This window comes from Pantherophis guttatus, chromosome 5 (assembly GCF_059756535.1).
Source record: "Pantherophis guttatus breed Tessera chromosome 5, ASM5975653v1, whole genome shotgun sequence".
NCBI classification, from domain to species: Eukaryota; Metazoa; Chordata; class Lepidosauria; order Squamata; family Colubridae; genus Pantherophis; species Pantherophis guttatus.
The window spans coordinates 66,082,938-66,099,983 of record NC_142067.1 but is presented as its reverse complement, the minus strand read 5'-3'; the positions used below and the strand labels follow the sequence as shown (position 1 = coordinate 66,099,983).

The 17,046-nt window shown below is 44.3% G+C and overlaps 1 protein-coding gene across 2 annotated transcripts in view; it reads left to right on the top strand.

Moving 5' to 3' along the window:
• Positions 1-11,356: 11,356 nt before the first annotated feature.
• The window catches only part of LOC148113434 (uncharacterized), a 55,544-nt gene continuing 49,854 nt past the window's right edge, over positions 11,357-17,046 (top strand). For both annotated transcript variants that reach the window (XM_087871304.1, XM_087871303.1), the window contains exons 1-2: positions 11,357-11,518; positions 14,101-14,401. In XM_087871304.1, the coding sequence (XP_087727430.1) occupies positions 11,465-11,518; positions 14,101-14,391 (345 nt within the window). In that variant the 5' untranslated portion in view covers positions 11,357-11,464 and the 3' untranslated portion in view covers positions 14,392-14,401. The remainder of the gene's footprint in view (positions 11,519-14,100; positions 14,402-17,046) is intronic.

Below are 17,046 nucleotides of genomic sequence, written 5' to 3'. Positions count from 1 at the left end.
AATTTTCTATTTCAGACTGCACCAGTGAGCCTATCTAAGAAATTTTTTATAGAGTTGAATCAAATAATATCAAAATTTGTTTGGCAGGGGAAGAAACCACGGATTAAAAGAAACATGATGCAAGAAGTAAGGGAAAGAGGAGGCTTAGGACTACCATGTTGGGAGAACTATTATTCAGCTGCTTTATTAACGTGGGTAAAAGAATGGATCACCTTATCTAACAATTGGCTCCTTAAGATAGAAGGGTTTGATATACAACAGGGTTGGCATAAAGCACTTTGGCGTGAGAATATCCCACAGAGTAAATGGTTTACCCAACACTATTTAAGAAAGATCTTAATCCAAAATTGGGAAAAAGTCAGTAAAAAGTATTATATCAAAACGCCCTGTTGGTTAGCACCTCTAGAAGCAGTGACATATCCTAATTTATATAATGTGGCTAAAAAATTAACATATAAAGACTTACTGAACGTACAAGGAAGATTAAAATCTAAACAGGAATTAATCGCCCAAGGATTGCAAATGGATTGGTGGAGTTATCTGCAGATCCAGTCTAAATATCAAAAAGATAGGGATGGAAGAGGGATTGATGGAGAATTACAAGAATTAGATAAAATTTTGATGGGTCAAGAAAAGGGTATGATTTCAAAATCTTATAAATTGCTTATGAAATTAGAGATAGGTGAAGAAATAGTCAAAGACCCTATGATCGCTTGGGGGAAGAATTTTGAATACCCAATACACCTAGATAAATGGCAAGAGATCTGGTGGGATAATATGAGACTAGTAGTATCCACGGCCTATAAAGAAAATATCTATAAAATGATATATAGGTGGCACCTGCCTCCCAATAGACTAGCTAAAATGTTCCCAGGGCAGTCGGCGGATTGCTGGAAATGTGGAGGGGAATGTGGCACTTACTATCACCAATGGTGGTTATGCCCGAAGGCAGCGATGTTTTGGGGGGAAATTAAAAAGTGGCTCAATGAGATATTAGTGTTAAAAATTGACTGGCGACCAGAGACATGCCTGCTTGGCTCCAAACCGGAAAATATAAAAAAGATTTATGGTATTTGGCATTACATATCATTACAGTGGCGAGACTGACATACGCACAATTTTGGAAGAACCAAAATATCCCAACAGAGGAGGCTATTATAAAATTTTTTTTGGAATGTGCGGAAGCAGATACGCTAACTAAAAAATTACAGGATAGAGAGCAAACACAAGTAGGTTTAGCTTGGGACAAATTTTATAAATGGTTAGAAAAGAGGAATCTATAACACACTTTAGTTGAGGATTGGTATTTGAAGAGATATTTATACTATATAAGATAAGTGTGGTTGGACAGACCTAAGTGATGCATTAAGAGATGTTCTGCCTTCTCCGGAATATAATTTAGAGCCATAGTACTGAATATTTGTGTACTATGGTACGATATGGAAGTACATATATTTATTGTTGTATTGTTATGTTTGTCATTTTATGTTGTTTGTTCTTTCTTTTTAAATGAAATGTAAATAAAGATTATTTTTTTTTAAAAAAAAAGTTCAACCTCACTGACCCATGCTTTATAATTTTGTCCTGAATGCTTTAATTTTGAATCATCAGCCAGTGGAACAATAGAAGATGCCTGTGTAGGAAACACCTGTGATACCAGTGGAACAAGCATTGGTCCTGGTTGGGCGGGCTGTGCAGCTAAAGGCACTTGTACTTGAACCTGAGGCTGCTGTATTTTGACTTGTGGTTGTTGTGCTCCAGCTGCCACTGGTGCTTGAGCTGCAATATTAATATGGCCTGCTGGAGGGACTGGCACTTGTCTTTGCTGCATTGAGCATTGTTGTGCCCCATCTGCACCACCAGGGGGTGCTAAAATTTGAGCCTGTGGAGGCACAGGTTTCGGTGCAGCCTGAAGAACTGATTGATTTAGAGACATCGTTGAAAAAGTTCGCTGTAATTGTTGTAAATGCTCTTGCATCATGTGAAGCAATTCAGTTTTATCTTGTGAATTACTTTCGCCAGTAGATGGTGCTGCAACACTAGTTTCAGGCATCGCAGAAAACTTTGCTGCAGTAGCAGCGTCATGTGTAATCTGAGAAGGCATAACATCATGAGTCAACTGTGGCGTAGGCACAGCTTTCTGTTCTGATTCGCCTGACACAAAGCCCTCCTGTGTGTGTGGCTTTGGCTTCGAAGAAGAAGGCAAAATGGAGGACTCAGGAATTTGAAAATCACTGAAGTCCTTCTTATCTGGCTTGAGCATAGAAACAAACACTTTCGCCTTGTACAACTCATGTTCTAAAAACTCTATTTGATCACAATAACTTTTCACAGCCTTCTCATGCTGGGTTTGTTCAGGGCTGAGGGGAGAATATTGAATTACACCTCTCTCTTTGGGAAAAGAATGCTCAGCCACTTGTGAAATTTTAGGTTTGGCACCAAACCTTTCAAATTCCTGGACTTCTTTAGAAATTGGCTGTGAGCATGCAAAATCAGAAGAGGGCGTCACTGACCTTGGTAACAGCACGTGGTCTTCGGGATAAGCTCCCCCAACAGCACCTTCATCAAGTCTGGTCACTGAGGCAAGTGGTGTTTGGAAAGTTGAAAACCTCTGTACAATCTTTTCCACTGTTTCATCAGAGAGAGTTATGTCTTTAGCAGGCAGTGCCCCGTATTTGATTTTTTTCTTTTTTGGCATATTTGCAGTAAATAACCAGCGTTCCTCGGTTGCCGACTAAACTATCTGCTTAATAGCCTATTCGCTCATCAGTTGAACAACAGCCAAGGAAAACAAAATAAATCAAACCATCCTCTGCTGCCATTGTCGAAGCGTGAATCAGCCTCGTTTCCACCCCGGGGAAACTGTAATTAATTAGAGGTGAATGGATCTTATTTTCCATGCTGTATACTTTCAAAGAAAGAAAACCCAAAGTATATATTCTAATAAGGATTTTATTATAAAAACAAACAAAACTAGATAACTACATCTTTACCGGACAAAGGAAAAAAATCAGGAAGTTAGAAAAGAAAGAATGTAGACATGTGCAGTAGCTCAGAAATCACAATACAGTCTTATCTCTGTTGCTACAGTTATGTTCTCTGGCAAGTTACCATAAGTCTTAGGATGGAAGCCCAGCTGGCAAACACTTAATGCAGAGACAGTATATTCATTTAAAATTTCCTTTAGAAAGAAATCTAGTTCTTTTTCTATCCCTTGGACATATATTTTTTTTTAGAACCCTCTGATTCATGGTCCATCTTCCTCTCTTTTTTGCTCTTCCCTTCCATTTCACTATTAGTGGATTATGTATCCATGTATTTGATGTTATTTCTACCTCCGCTATGTTTTTACCCAATTCCCAATCCATCCATACCATATCTATCCTGGACCATGAATTATGTGGGTTGGAAAAGAAAGAATATTGACTTTTCTGTGGATTTAGTTTTCTCCAAATATCCTTTAAATTCAGTTCTTGTGTCATTTCGAAGAAGGTATTCGGCAATGTTCTCTTCTTCTTCTTTTTTGCCAGTCATGTAATCTTTTTTGGGATACACTACCGCATTAAAATCTCCTAATAAGCATACATTCTCCAATTCTAATTCTACTATTTTCTTATGTGGTTTATGATAGTATTCCGTCTGATTTGTGTTTTGCAGTATTACTATTTTAAAAAGCCTTTCCATGAAATGATAGGAAGCCATTTGTCTGACGGTATTCAGCATCCTTGATTCTCTGGGGTTCAGTGGGCTTAGAATTGGAAATTGCTAATTAAATTGCCAAGTACTTTTTTGTCTACCAAATTGCATGGTAGTCAGTGAGTTTCAGAACTACATTTCATGTTAACACAAAAGAATCTGTTTTAACTTTTCAAAGAAAAGCCATGACAAGAAAATAATACTTTAAATAAGATTTTAATCTTTAGTAGTTTTTTTAAAATGCTGCATTGTGTATAGAGGTATTCTTCTTGAAAAGTTTTTTTAAAAAATCTTAAATAGAAGATATAAAATGAGGTAGGGATGATGATGATGATGATGATGATGATGATGATGATGATGATGATGATGATGATGATGATTTGAAGCTCTTGTCCTGGTTTAGAGCAAACAGTAGCATTTCAGGAGCTATGCCAAAAGCAGAAAGGCAGCAATATTCATCATTTATGTAAACACCTTCTTTTGAGATTCAGTAACTGAAAGGTCTAAATGACAGTGGTCAATCAAGAGAGAACTTTCAGCAGGTGACTGGCTCAGGAAATATCTTGTTTTAAGGAAAAACCTAAAGAGTGAGTCCCCTTCCTTGTTCTACAATTAATAGGAGTCTCATTATTTGACCACTACCCTTTCCCATTCCATAGACTTTTCAATCTTAGTTATCTGAGATTTTAGGGCCATATTATTGGATCGGAAAGCATAGGAGACCTGGTATGTGAAATTCAATGACTGTCTTATTCTGGCCCTTTCTCCTATAATTGTGTTAGTCTCTCTAATTTTTCAATCAACTTTTAAGTTTTCAGGAAAAATGTTTACCTAAAGGATTTGTCTCTGTTTCTGGGTTATGAGGCTTCTCCATGAGAGAAGACAGTTCACACCCTCAGTCTCAAATGACTGTGAAATGAGGAAAGGGGATACTCTGGGGGACTGATGAGAAGGTATTTTGAGGCACAGAATATCCCTGGCTGCTTCTGAGTAGATCTCTGAATCATTGAGGAAGTGGTTGTAAAGATGGAGGGAGAGTGGGAATGATATTGACAAATTGTTGGCTTCAACAGGTTAGCAGTATGCTTGGGCCAATGGAATGTTTCTATTTGATTGGTTTAGATAAATATACAATGTTCATTAGGACATGACTCCACTTCTATATGACCTATAAGATCCCTTCCAACTCTGTTAATCTGTTATCTGTTATCTAACAGATCAAAGACATGTAATAGTCTGCTCCAGGTAAAGGAAGATCAGCAGTCTTCTGGTAATCTGCACTTCCATCCCAGCAGATTCAACCCTGGTTCTAATGGCTGAATCATGAGGATTTGGGCCACAGGTTACTGCTGGTAACACTGGGCCCTATCTAACAAAATGAAATTCAATGTAGAGAAATGTAAAGTCCTACACTTAGGCAAGAAAAACCAAAAGTACATATATAGACTGGGTGAAACCAGGCTTAACAGCAGGAACTGTGAGAAGGATCTTGGAGTCTTAGCTAAATATGAGCCAGCAGTGTGAGCAGGGAGCCGAGGTGGCGCAGTGGTTAGAGTGCAGTATTGCAGCTCCCTCAGCTGACTGCTAGTTCAGCAGATCAGTGGATCAAATCTCACCGGCTCAAGATTGACTCAGCCTTCCATCCTTCCCAGGTGGGTAAAATGAGGACCCAGATTGTTGGGGGCAATATGCTATTTAGTATACTGTCTTTGGTGTAAGTCGCCCAGAGTCCTCGGAGAGTGGGCAGCATAGAAATATGAATAATAAAATAAATAAATAAAATAAAAAACCCAATGCAATCCAGGGGTGGGTTCTAAAATTTTTTACTACCAGTTCTGTGGGTGTGGCTTATTTTGTGGGCATGGCTTGGAGAGTAATGTGACTTGGGGGCATTGCCAACTTTTTTTTTATTATTTTTAAAAGCATTATTTCTACAACCTTAAGAGATTGCAGAAAAAATGCTTTTAGAAGCCTCTGACAATCAAGCAAATCATCTGGGATTGCCAGAGGCTTTTAAAGGGATTTTTTTCCCTACAACCTCTTCAGCTGAAGAGGTTGCAGGAAAACATGCTTTTAGAAGCTTCTGATGATCAGGCAAATCTGATGGGATCGCCAGAGGTTTTTAAAGGGATTTTTTTCCCCTATAACCTCCTTGGCTGAAGAGGTTGCAGGAAAACATGCTTTTAGAAGTTTCTGACGATCAGGTAAATCTGCTGGGATCGCCAGAGGCTTTTTTTTAAAAAAAATAGATCTTTATTAATTATTTACAAATAAAAAAACATATAATGTAATTTTCAAACAGATATAAGTTATATATAGGTAAACAACACAACACATAAAGACAACCACAAAGAAGGACTAACCGGAGGTCATATTGAACTGCCAGATACTTATTCAAAGTTACATCCTGGTAAATCCTTTTGTTCAAATAGTGTTGACTATTTTAAATAGCAAACACTATCTCATTATAACTAAGTATATATTTAATACTATGTTATTTATTCTATGTTTGTCCTCTTCTTTAGCCATATTTTCCAAGCTTTCCCAGTTACTGTAATACTGTAATATATGGATTCGTTTTTCTCTCTTAGGATATATGTTAATTTGTCCAATTCAGCACAATTCAATATCTTATTTACTATAAATTGATCTGATCGTGTATTTACATTTTTCCAATGCTGGGCAAGTGTCATTCTCACTGCTGTTGTAATATGGATGAATAGGTGCCAGTCTTGTTTGCCCACGTCTTTTAGTTTGATTCCAAGTCAGTAAGAATCTGGAGTTAGGGGGAAACTTGCACCTGTTATCTCGTTCAACCATTTTTGAATCTTTTCCCCAAATTTCCTGATCTGAGGGCAGGTCCACCACTGGTGAAAGAAAGTACCCCTGGCTGAATTATACTTCCAACATTTGTCTGAGGAAACATTTTAGCTCCTATCTGGTGGGAGGTACCAGCTGTAGATCATTTTATAAAAGTTCTCCTTAAATGCCGCTGATAATGTCAATTTCATTGATCTATTCCATATTCCCTGCCATTCTTCAAGTTGCATCGGTCTTCCTAGGTTTCTCCCCCAGGCAATCATCATATCTTTTACTATCTCCTCAGCTATATAGCTTGATAGCAAAAGATTATAGGTCTTAGACATAAATTTTGTTTCAACACCCAGAAGGAGTCTATCCAGCGGTTGTGTCATTTGGTAAATACCATACTCTTGTTTGTCTTTTCTGAATCCAGCTTGAATTTGGGCATATGACCACCAATCTATATCTATTCCTTTTACCTGAAGTTCCTTTCTTGATATTAAGTTCCCTCCTCCATCCATCAGGATATTGTAGGTCCAATTTCTTTTTATATTATAAACAGTTGGGTAGGTTGCCATCTCCAAAGGGACCACCCATTTAGGAACAGAGGCTTTTAAAGGGACTTTTTTTCCCCCTACAACCTCCTTGGCTGAAGAGGTTGCAGGAAAACATGCTTTTAAAAGCTTCTGACGATCAGGCAAATCTGCTGGGATCACAAGAGGTTTTTAAAGGGATTTTTTTCCCTACAACCTCCTCGGCTGAAGAGGTTGCAGGAAAACATGCTTTTAGAAGCTTCTGATGATCAGGCAAATCTGCTGGGATCGCCAGAGGCTTTTAAAGGGAATTTTTTCCCTACAACCTCTTCGGCTGAAGAGGTTGCAGAAAAAATGTTTTCAGAAGCCTCTGAAGATCCCAGCTGAGCTGCACAATCATCAGAGGCTTTTTTTTAACTTTTAAAAGCATTTTTTCAGCCGAAGAGGTTGTAGAAAAAATGCTTTTAAAAGTTTTTTTTTAAAAAAGCCTCTGATGAGGTGGACGGGGTAAGCAAACAGCGACCGGGGTGGGGACTGGTTCGGAGGCATGGCCAGCCAATGTTATTACCTGTTCTCCGAACTACTAAAATTTTTTACTACCAGTTCTTGTGAACCAGTGCGAACCAGGAGCAACCCACCACTGATGCAATCCTAAAATGCATTAACAGAGGGATACAGTCAAGAACAAGGGAGGTACTAATATCACTCTATAAAGCCTTAGTAAGACCACATCTAGAGTATTACATCCAGTTTTGGTCACCACACTATAAAAAAGATGTTGAGACTCTAGAAAAAGTGTAGAGAAGAGCAACCAGGTGTCAGGCTCCAATTAATGCATCTGATCTGTCCCCGTCTCCACACACACACAAACACAGCCAGCCGAGGGTTAAGGAAGCACTTGGTATGCACACAGGTCATTATCTCAAACTTGGCAACAATATAAGCACCATCTGCCAAGAGCTTTACTTCAACAGATAACATAACATTACCTACGCATTGTAAATAGTCCAGCAAAACAATATCCCTTCAGCAGCTTCAGGCGTTGTTCAAGTGACTAGTCAGAGTTAGTTTTTGTTCGTCACAGAGTTTTACCAGCCACCACCCTCTCTTATATAGTCTCTGGGGTGTGGTCCAGTGACTCAGTTCTAATCCCTAGCACGCCTCCTTAACTGCTGCAACCATTTATCACGCCTTCGTTGGCGTGCATCCAGGAACGACAGCTCTCCTTCCTTGCTCTCATCAGAGACACCTGGCTCCTGGCTAATTTCCTCTCCCTCGGCCGGCACCTGAGACAGTACCAGAGGGGAGGGGCCTGGAGAGGGAGGCCTGGCTGACTCCTCTCCCTCATGTTTGGAGCCTTCTTCCTCCGATGAGATAGGCTCAGAGGGTGGGGCCACAACAGCATCTATCACAAACTGAACTCTGAGGCATTGCTTTTCCTCAAAGAACAAATTTGATACATCATATTGGTGCTACTGGTGAAAAGCCAATACTAACATTCCCAGGCTTTTCACTCCAATATAAGTTTCAGTTTTCACAAGTTTCCAAAACAACTGTCACATCGTCCAACTGAGATGGAAGCTGGTTGCTTGGTGACATATCTCCTTCTCCGGCCAGCCAGGGGTTGGAATGTGGCTGACTCACCAGTTAGGAATCCTGTTATGACTGAAGGTTCCAGCCCCGCTTCAGCTCTGAACTGTGTCAAGCTGAACACATATCAGAATGCCAAAAGATACAAACAATCCCACACCCCAATCAAATTCAGGTTTGACACCAAGATGATTAGGGGACTGGAGACTAAAACATATGAAGAACGCGTACAGGAACTGGGCATGACTAATCTAGTGAAGAGAAGGACCAGGGGAGACATGATAGCAGTGTTCTGATATTTGAGGGGCTGCCACAGAGAGGAAGGGGTCAAGCTATTTTCTAAAGCACCTGTAGGCCAGACAAGGAATAATGGATGGAAACTGAACAAGGAGAGATTTAACCTGGAAATAAGGAGAAATTTTCTGACAGTGAGAACAATGAAACAGCTTGCCATTGGAAGTTGTGGGAGCTTCATCACTTGAGACTTTCAAGAAGAGATTGGACTACCATTTGTCAGAAATGGTGTAGGGTCTCCTGTGAGGGATCTCACGAAGAACGATGGTTCATTGAGGGCGCTTCCAAGAAAAGGTCAGCACGCAAGGATGCAATCAAATTAAGTCTTTATTTAGAAGTAAAAGTGGAGTAAAATAAGTTCCCAGGCATGGAGGCATCCATGCCTGGATTGAGCCCATGGATCAGTCCCATAGGAGACTAGAACAAGAGCAGGGAAAAAGGGAAAAAGCAGGGAGTAGCCTCTTTTGCAGGGGTTCTTATAGGGGCCCCTGGCCCCTCCCTTACCCATGTGTGTGAGGGGGCTGGAGGGCCATTAACTCTCCCCAATGGGGCTGCAGGGGCTGGAGCCCCTTGACCCACCAGTGGGATCAAAGGTGCCTCTTTGGCCCCATCTGGTGGCCTTTGAAGAGACAGCCATGGCTGGCACAAAACACCTAACATCTCCTGCTTGGGCAGGGGGTTGGACTAGATGACCTACAATTCCCCTTCTTGCCAGCCAATGACAGGTGATGGTGAATATGTCTGAGAGGGTGAGCAGGTGTCATAGACATACATATGCATCGATTACAGGACCAAACACAAACATTTACACAGAAGGTTGTGTCGGTCAATGGGCACAGGTTTTGTAAACAGGTCAGCTAACTGGTCGGTAATGTTACAATGTTTGATGTATACAAACCCCATTCTGGCAAGCTGCCTGACATTCTTGTAGCGGATGTCTATGTGGCGGGACCTAGAGCCCACCGCGTATGCCCCTGAGATTCCAATTGCGGCCGTATTATCTTCCTGAATTTGGATGGGCAGAGTAGGAGATGCCCAAATGCTCGTTACCAGAGCATTGAACCAAATCAAATCATTTGCAGTGTCTGATAGGCTGGCATATTCTGTCTTGGCCGTGGAGCAAGAAACAAATTTTTGCTGCCTAACATGCCAATGGGTAGGACAGCCATTTAGCAGTATGAGGAAACCAGAGGTGCTCCGTCTACTCTTGGTGTCACCAGCCCAATCTGCATCCGAGTAAGCGGAGAGCTGGGCTGGCTTCCCCTTCTCTGGCTCCAGCATAAGGAGGGCATCGGCCGTGCCCCTGAGGTACCTAAGTACCCTCTTGACAGCATTCCAGTGGAATTCCTTTGAGTTTTCCACATGCCTGGACAATAGATTCATGGCTAAAGCTATGTCAGGCCTGCTCCAGTTGCTAATGTATAGCAAGGAGCCAATCACAGATCTATATAATTTGTTGTCTGTGAAGTCAGGGCTGTCTTTGTCATCGTGGCCGTAGTAATCACTTTGTATTGGGCTACATGTTGGGTTAGACTCCGCCATTTTACATTTGGCCAACATTTCTTCAATTTTTTCTTTCTGGGATAATGCAAATCCCTTTTTAGTGGCCAAGATATGTACACCCAGGTACCTGTCAACCCGCCCCAAGGACTTCAGGGTAAACTTTTCCCCCAGGGCCTTGACAAATTTGTCACACCTTTCCTTGCCAGGCCCTACGTATAGGAGGTCATCCACATAAACCAACACCCGTTCTATGTCACCTTTGGTGTCACGTGTAAAAATGCACTCATCGGCATGGGATGCCCTGAAGCCAATTCGCTCTAAACCCTTTTTGAGGCAGTCGTACCAGAGTTTCCGCGACTGCTTGAGGCCATATAATCCTTTTTGGAGTAACCATGTGTTTCCCCCCTCCTGCTGGTAACCAGGAGGGGCCCTCACATAAATCTGCCGGTCCAAGTTGGCGTGGAGTTAGTCCGTCTGGAAGTCGAATTGGTAGACATCCTTCCCAGAGCGGCTGTAGTTACAGGGTGGCCTTGACACTTTCTGCCCGGACAGTTGGAGAGTAGGTCTCTATGTAGTACTCCATGTAGCGTTGGGCAAACCCCTGTGCTACCAAGCGGGCCTTGTACAGGTAGCAGCCATTGGCAAGTGGTTTGGCCTTGAAAACCCACCTTGTGCCAATGACCTTCTTCTCCTTGGTGGCTGCCCGGGGGTGAAGACCTTGAGTTTTCTCAGGCTCTCCATCTCCTGTTCCATCGTGAGCTGCCACTTCTCCTGTTCTTCGATGGGCAGCTCCTGGATGTCAGAGAAAGTTTTTGGGGTGACCATGATGCTGTTGACAGATGCAATGTGCCCAATGTCAATTCTCTTTGGTGGGACCCCCTTGTTGGACCGCTTTGACCTTCTGATCTCCTGCCACTCACCACCCTTTTCTTCTGTAGGTTCTTCGCTGACTGGCTGTTCATGACTGGGATGTGGAGGCCCTCAGTCCCAGGCGTTGGGCATCATGGGCCTCTGAAGCGTCGCTGGAGGTGAAGAGTCAGGTGAAGATGGTGTGTCTTCCCCCTCAGGACTGGACGGCTCATCCTCCTCATCTGGACCAGGTAGGCTGACCTTTTCATCCTGTTCCTTGCTCTCGTCGGTGGCAGGGTCTGTGGTTGTTCAGGCAGTGTCATGGTTGGTGCGGCTTTGCTGGGCCGGTTGATGTATGGGCCCAGATCATTTGAGTGGATCTGGGTCCAATTGGAGTCCTCTTCGTAGGAGGCAGATTGGGAGGTCACAGTCCTGTCCCCTTCTCCCAGGAATCAGTAGGCCTTGGAGCCAGGGGCATAGCCCAAGAACCTCAGTCTCTGGGAGACGGATCTCCCCTTCTTCCGCAGCTGCTTGGGGATGTGCACCCAAGCGTAGGAGCCAAACACACACAAGTGTCGCAAACTTGGCTTCCTACCGTGGACCAGAAAATATGGGGTCTGGTTTACAACGCTGCTCCAGGTGCAGTTCAGGGTGTAATTGGCGTAGTGTACTGCCTCCGCCCAGTACGATTCCGCAACCCCAGCATCTGCAATCAGGCTGCACACCATAGTCTGTAGAATGCCATTTTGTTTTTCTACAACGCCATTCTGTGCAGGAGAAAAAAGTGCTGTACGAAAATGGTGTATGCCCTTGTGCCTTATCCAGTCCTGGAATTTTCGGGACATGAACTCGGCCCCACGGTCGCTCTGCAGCTGCATGATCTTTCTCTTGTACTGAGTTTCCACGTAGTTGTACAATGATTTTATGGCATCAAAGGCTTCAGACTTTTCTGTGAGGGTATACACATGGCCGTAACTCGAGAAATCATCAACAGCAGTGAGGAAATTCTCCCTCTTTCCTAGGGACGGTGTAAATGGCCCAACCAAATCAACATGCATTAATTGATATGGGTATTGGGTCCTACGCTGTAACACCTTAGGTATTGGGGCGGCCTTCCTCTTTGCCCTCTTACAGATGGCGCAGTCCAGAAACACCTCATAATCCTGGAGGTGAATCCCTTCAGCGAATTCCCCCATCTTTCTAACCGCTGGGAAGCTCACATGGCCTAACCTCCGATGTAAGAGGTGGGCACATTTAGTATAGAGCGGCTTTCCCACTGACACCCCCTTGGCTCTGGTTGCCTTGGGCGGTGCTGGCACCTTAGGCCCTTTTCTGGGCTTATCTGCCTTAGGTGCCTTCTGAGGCTCAGGTTTCTTGCCTGCATTGGCCTTGGAAGGCCATGGGGCTGGTTGAGGCGGCCTTCCAAGGCCAGTGGGTGCAACTGCCTCAGTCTTGTGCATCTTTGACAGCCTGGGAGCTGGCTGTGAAGCCTTTCTCTCTCTCTGTGCACAGGCCCCTTCTGGGGTGGCACCCTGTGAGCTGTCTCCTGTGTCTGGGTACTTGGGGGAGAAATACGGCAAACCATTTATAATGGTAACATTCCCAATGACCCTTTTGTCTCGAGTGACATGACCTCCCCCTTTGCGAAACAATACCTCCACCCTGCCATCATCACATAGCTTGGTTATGCTTAACAGGTTATTGGCTATAGAGGGAGCATTAATACACCTTCGACATTGCCCAGCCCTGGTACAGAGACAGTGCCCTCCCCAACGACCAAAGCATTGTTACCATTTGCAACCTTAACGGAGGAGTTAATTCTCCTTAACCTCTTAAAGCCTTGTCTCAAGTTAGCAATGTGAGATGAAGCCCCAGAGTCCAGTAACCAGAAGCCAGTAGGACCATCAGCCTTTGTGGCGGGGGTGAGGTAACTAGTATACACAAAATTGCCCTTAGCATCACCTTTGCCTCCGCCAGGCCCCCTTCTCTGCCCCCTGCCCCTTCCTTGATTGGAACCACGCTTAGATCCTTGCTGGTAATGGGGGCAGTCCTTCTTCAGATGCTCCTCAGAGCACAGATGAAACACTTGGGTAGAGTGTTAACCTGCTCTGAACTCTGGTGCCTTCTGTTGATGCGATGAGTTGTGGCCCTGGTATACTCTCCCGCATCTCTACGCCTCCTGTCTTCCTCATTGAGCCTCCCTGTGAGGTAGGACAGAGTCATGGCTTCCTTTCTGGTTCCCTCTAGCGAGACAATAAAATTGCCCCAACTTTTGTCCAGGGATGCCAGAATGACAGCGATCATGTTGGCCTCAGTCACGGGGTAGTCCCTGAGCACCAACTCTGCCCTGAGTGCCTTCAACTTTCCCAGGTGCTCAGCCATGTTAGCCCCAAATTTTAGCTTGGTGTTATAGAACTCCGTTGTGAGTCTTGTGGTGGAGCCCAAGCTATCACTATTAAATAAGCTATATAACAACCCCCAAATTTTGCCAGCTGTGAGCCCATCTGGAATGCTGGGATACAATTTAGCATCCAGTGAGCTCAGTAGAGTGGTATAGGCTCTCCTGTGGTACCACTCTTCTTGAGGTCCCCAAGGGAAAGGTCCCCTCTTTTAAGAGACATACCTGTATCTCTTTTCCATATGTTAAAATTTTCCCCTCCCAGATGTAATTTTTCAAAATTATTTGGGAGAACAGACACAGCTGGGGCAGAAAATGCTGATGTATTTTGCTGTCCCTGGTATCTCTTCTTAGGTTCCATTGAAATAAATGGGAGAGGGATCCCTCTGCTGGCCGGTGTTGGTATTTTTCTCTGATTATTTTTCTCCTTTTCAGATGGGGCCAACTGAGCATGCTCAGAACTCATTCCAGCCCAGGAGCCGACGGGAGCAGGTCTCTCCCTCTGTGCTTCAGAGCCAGGCCTGGGCCCAGGCCTGTGGAGCTCTGAAGCATCTTCTGGAAGCCCCCCTGGTACTGGAACACTTACCAGGGGGTGAAGGCTGCAGGATGGAGCTGGAAAAGCCCGAAAATGCTGAGGATCACCTGGAGGGGCCCACCGCTGGTCCTGAAGACTCCGGAGGAGGCAGCCATCTTGGGAGGTGGGAGGCTCGGCTGGAGGCCTCCTGAAGTCATTCAGGTGAGTCCTCCGTTGCCTCGGTGGGGGTGTTGGGAAGGCTGGAGCCCCCAGGGTTTCTTCTGGGGCTCTCTGGAGGCCTGGGTCCTGGCTGGGGGGCTCCGGACTGGATGCCCCCCCCACTGGTCTCCTGTGGGTGTTGAGGGAGGTTGGCTGCCCCCGAGGTTGAGGCCACAGTCATTGTGGCCTCCAGGGCTGCGACCAGGACTTGGATTGCAGCCCTGATGCCTGCTGCAGCAGGAGCGGCTGGGCAGACTTCGAGGCTTGCCTGTGGGGGGGGGGGCGAGCAGGTTGCATGCTGCTTTGGCTGGTTGCCATCCGTTGCTGGGCCTCATGGCCTAGCTGAGTCCTACCAAGCCTCACTGGCCATGTTGGCCCCAGAAGCTGCAGGTCGCGATTTGGCGGAAACTTTCCCACCAAAAGCTCTGGGGGCCCGGGGGCCCCCAGGGTGGCTGGCGCCATGTTGGGGAGTCTCCTGGGCACTGGGGAAGGACTTACCCGGTGTCCAGAAGCTCCCTGCACTGGTGTCCCACATGGCTTGGCTCCTGGCATCCCTCGGGCTGCTAGGAGCGTTCTTAGCAGCTCTCTGCATTCCTCACCAGTGAGCTGGTCCACGCTGGGGGTGGCCTGGTCCCTGGCCACATCCCCAGTGTCCTGGCAGCCCTGGGTGGACTGCTGGCCTTCCATGCTTTCCTCTGTGGCTTGCAGCTGCAAGGAAGCATGCAAAGGGGTCCCTTGAGTCCCGCTGTGCCCTCTAGGGGCATAGAGATCATCTGTACCCTTCTTTGGATCAAAACTTGCTTGAGGAACCAGATGCAGGGCTGCCAACCTTGCTTGGAGACTCCTGGTCATAACTGGAGAAGTCCTACCATCCATCTCTTGGGAGTTCTTGCTGGAATCTCCTGGCATCTTGCTTCTGCTGGCTTGGAAGCGTTGCCTCAAACCATCCTTGGCTACCACTTTGTGAGGAATCTCACGAAGAACGATGGTTCGTTGAGGGCGCTTCCAAGAAAAGGTCAGCACGCAAGGATGCAATCAAATTAAGTCTTTATTTAGAAGTAAAAGTGGAGTAAAATAAGTTCCCAGGCATGGAGGCATCCATGCCTGGATTGAGCCCATGGATCAGTCCCATAGGAGACTAGAACAAGAGCAGGGAAAAAGGGAAAAAGCAGGGAGCAGCCTCTTTTGCAGGGGTTCTTATAGGGGCCCCTGGCCCCTCCCTTACCCATGTGTGTGAGGGGGCTGGAGGGCCATTAACTCTCCCCAATGGGGCTGCAGGGGCTGGAGCCCCTTGACCCACCAGTGGGATCAAAGGTGCCTCTTTGCCCTCATCTAGTGGCCTTTGAAGAGACTGTCATGGCTGGCACAAAACACCTAACATCTCCTGCTTGGGCAGGGGGTTGGACTAGATGGCCTACAAGATCCCTTCCAACTCTGTTAATCTGAAATGATGGTAACTGACAATCCATTTGTAATAATCTGCCACGAATAGCAATGTCACAACCCAACATATTGAAACCTGACTAAGTAAAGATGGCAATGTTGGCATCTCAGAAATTTACTTTCTGATGTTTCAGGATTAGGAAACTATATGACTAGGCTAGTAGAGAATCCCTATTCATGTGCCTATAACTTGTATTGAGATTGCTATGAGTCCACTAGTTTTATGCCTCTGAGCTTGGAAACTGATGATTCATTTTTAAACCAAATTAGATCAAAAGTTTATTACAGTCATAGCAAATGGGGAAATGGGGTTTTTATTTAATGTTTTTATTTTTCTCTAAAGGTTTATAGACATACATACATACATGCATACATTTTAAAAATGTATTGTTAATGTTTTTTAAACATTGGGTAACTTGTTTTTATATTTTTAGTTTTTTTTAAATTGTTAGTTGTTGGTATCCCATTTTCCATATCCTGGTCTATGACTATAATAAATATTTAATTTGATGACTCATTGGTAGATCATTGGTCTTCAAACTCTCCTACTCTTCAACACTTGAAGAAGTTATACATCATTCAAAGTATAATATTATCAGTATAAAGTTACCCAATTATGCATCATACCCCAGCCTGTAAGAATAATGCAGTCTGAATTGTGTCCCACTGTCCCACTGTCTGGAAACTATAAAGAAATGAATGGGAAGAAACAGGCTAAAACTGAATAAAAAGATGTCAGTTTCAGTAATATCTCTTGAAGAAATGGCATTGTCCTGAGGGAGTGGGTCAGTAACTTGGTGATCTTTCAAAACTCATGCTGGATGTGCAGGGAGAATCTATGGCCAGGAGACTTTCACTTGGTGTATAATTTCCAGCATTACCTGGAGTAAAAGTTCACATGGTAATATGTGGTCATAATACTACTCAATTGGACTATTAGAACACAGAACATAGAATAATAGAATTGGAAAGAACCTCAGAGGTCTTCTACTCCAACCTCTTCTCAAGAAGGAGACCCTATACCATTTCAGATAAATGGTTGTCCAATCTCTTTTTGAAAGCCTCTAGTGATGGAGCATCCACAATTTCTGAAAACAAGCTATTTTATTGGTTGATTGCTCTTGTTGTTAGGAAATTTCTCCTTAGTTCTAGGTTCCTTTATTTTGTTCTAAAATAGAATTTTATTCTAAAACGCTTTCCTTAAA